At 38.7% G+C, this 3,106-nt stretch overlaps 1 protein-coding gene across 1 annotated transcript in view; it reads left to right on the top strand.

Moving 5' to 3' along the window:
• The first annotated feature begins 2,570 nt into the window (after window positions 1–2,570).
• Window positions 2,571–3,106, top strand: part of LOC113524829 (fatty acid-binding protein, brain) — a 989-nt gene continuing 453 nt past the window's right edge. The window contains exons 1-2 of the mRNA XM_026911183.3: window positions 2,571–2,724; window positions 2,808–2,980. Of these exons, the coding sequence (XP_026766984.3) occupies window positions 2,655–2,724; window positions 2,808–2,980 (243 nt within the window). The 5' untranslated portion in view covers window positions 2,571–2,654. The remainder of the gene's footprint in view (window positions 2,725–2,807; window positions 2,981–3,106) is intronic.

The raw sequence follows: 3,106 nt of genomic DNA on the forward strand, positions 1-3,106 counted from the left end.
AAACCTGATTTATTTATTTGTATGAACACAACAGAATACACCTACTTTCATATGTATTTATTTTGATGTTGTAGTGTACTTACTCTATAAGCTCATCTGATTAGGTACAGTGTGGGCTATAACAGAAAATGTCTTGTCATTGGTTGATTACGTCACGTCAACACCGGAATCAGCATCCAACTACAACACCCATAACACCACACGGCCTACAAACATGGCCGCCATGGACACCAACTCCCAACTCACACACTCGTGGTTACGTTCATGCTCTTCTGACTACTGATCATGCACATCTGGACTCAATTTCAGCACCGCAGTATCTGAGTATCTTAGTGCACTAGACAAATGGCAATTATACGCAGTATGTTTCTGCACCCGTTGTTGCCGAGTGTAACGTGGGGGTTCGACAACGGAGTTGGGGATCCAAATGCAAGGCTTTTATTACAAGCGTAGTCAAAACAGGCAGGGCTGAGCACCAGCAAACAGCACAGACAAAGGCAGAGACAAAAGAGTAATCCGAAACACAGGCAATGGTCAGGGCAGCAAACAATCAAAAACATGGAAAACAGTCCAAGGGTCAAAACACAGGTAAACTAGGAAACACAGAAACATGGAAACTAGGAATGGCTATAAACACAATAACAATCAGCAACCTAGGAGCAGGTGTGAGCAACATTTATACAGAACAGCAACCAATGAAAACAAGACACATCTAACTAAGGAACCAATCCGAGCATCACACACAAACAAGGGCAGCACATGACACAGGTGGGGCAAGGAACACATGGGAACATGGGAACAAATGGAGTCCTGAGATGGCAAGAGTCCGGGGTGGAGTGCCCTCTAGTGGAGTCCATGGGCACTCCAGCTGGTGATCGTAACACCGAGCAGTTCTTTATGTCATAGTCTTCCTGTTTTTTTTTGTCTTGTTCTGGTTTTCTCGATTTTGTTCTTGTCTACTCCAGTGTATGCAGATTGCACATCGCTTGACCACTGCCTGTTGTTTGACCTCGTATTTGTCTCACGATTTGGATTTCTGTGCAGGCTATTTAACAAATAAAGCTTTTGCTCACCTGCATTTGCATCTGTTTCTGCAGCCTGACAAACTGGACTAATTGTGTCCTGTTGATTATCTATGGAGTGTCATTAATCAAATTAAATGGTCATGTGATGATGCCTTTGTACTTAAAATTGTGTTTTCTGGGACTCTTTTGTATTTTTGTAAATTTATAACCTATTTAATGCAGTTTTTTGCAGTTTTGAGCTATTTTGGATTTTATTCATTTTTTTGTGTGTGACTTTTCTTCTCACAGTTTCCATTCAAATGTGAAGCAAATTTCTGAAGATGCTTTAATATAAAATGCAAAGCATTGTGTGTGTCCATCAGGTATCATTATGTAAACCTTCTGATGAACAGAGCAGCAGCCAAACCGTCACCTGAAGGCATTCCTGTGTTTCAACACCACATCCCCTCACCCAGGCGTCCCGGCTGGAGCTGATCAGGTCCCGAGTACAGTTCTCCATCCTGATCCACAGCTATCTAGAGCTTTTTCAGCTTCTTGTTCATGGCACCTCTGATATCCAGCAGACTTTACACACAGCGAAGGGAGTGTGTTTTGAACACTCCAACTCCAACACGTCTTTCAGGTCATGTGTGATTTATGATTAGTTGTTTTGGAAATCATCAACTTTTACAGAAATAGATTTGCTGAACATTTCCCCCCAAGATGCACTAGTTCAGCTGCAGCACATATCAATCAGAACACACATCTGATGAAGTTCTCACACCAGAAGGTGATTCAGTAAAATATTCTCTCTGGATTTTAATGAACTTTTACTCATTTACTTCATGTTTATCTACGTTGTCTCAGCATGTTACAGGACTTCTGATATTAATTCACATTGGAGTAAAAAAGTCGACTATGTTTTATTTATTTATTAAGGATATATTCCTGAGCAGTGTCAGATAAAATAATATACTTTAAAATGCAATACATATAAGCTATATATGTTCTATATTTGTATAAAATACAATACATATTGGATAATATGTTTTTGTCTATATGAAATAGTGGATTAAACTTGTTTTTACTTGCTTGCGGCTGTTATAATCATTCGTTCATCTACACTAAGTGCTTTTTCCTGGTCAGGGTGTCCTTCACAAGACGTCATGCTGCTCTTATACTGTCTCTGATCATTTCAGTTTTATTGGTTTTGTAAAGATTTGTCATTCCTGAAGGCAGTGATGTTTAATATGTCATGAAAGAAAACACTTTACCAACATGGCAGGCAAAATAATTTCTTTGAAAACCGTTGAATAAATTTGCATTATTGTCTACCTATATGAAATATCATCATGCTGTAAGATAAAGGCTGATTCTTCACACTTTTTCTGCAACAGATGTTTTTACTCATTTGGTCAGAAAAGGGCAGCAAATAATCCATCAAATCAAAAAGTTTTTAACCTTTATAAATGTACTTGTAAACCATATTCAAATACATTTTTGCTTAAACAAATCAAGAATGTGAGAAAAGCTGGTGAAGCTCGTTTTTCCTCCCTGAAGCTGGGGTATAAATAACCTTCTCACTGTGCAGGTAACTGTAGAATCAGTGTGTATTCTCAGCAGACGTTCGTTTAATATTATATTATAAACATGGACGTGTTCTTTGGAAGCTGGAAATTTGATAAAAGTGAAAATTTTGATGATTACATGAAAGCAATTGGTAAGTTTTACTGTACTTATATAATGTACTGAGTGACTTCGTATGTAGATGACAGTAATTGTTCCCTACTTGTACTTTTACAGGTGTTAATGATGAACTGATAAGCGTCGCAAATGTAGTGAAACCCGTCATCACCATTTCCCAAGAGGAGGAGAGCGTGGTGATTACCACACAAACCGTCATCAGCAAGAAAGAAATCAGGTTCCAACTCGGTGAAGAGTTTGAAGAGAAGAGCATAGATGGCAGGTCTTGCAAAGTAAGAACATTCATTCTTAAACATTTTATTAGCAGAGTGTCAGAGTTTGCGCTTGGGAGAGTAAATGCGTAATCCTGTGAGTACAGCCGTGCTCTTGTGTGAGAACCTGTAGTCTGATTATTAGAA

This window comes from Pangasianodon hypophthalmus, chromosome 19 (assembly GCF_027358585.1).
Source record: "Pangasianodon hypophthalmus isolate fPanHyp1 chromosome 19, fPanHyp1.pri, whole genome shotgun sequence".
NCBI classification, from domain to species: Eukaryota; Metazoa; Chordata; class Actinopteri; order Siluriformes; family Pangasiidae; genus Pangasianodon; species Pangasianodon hypophthalmus.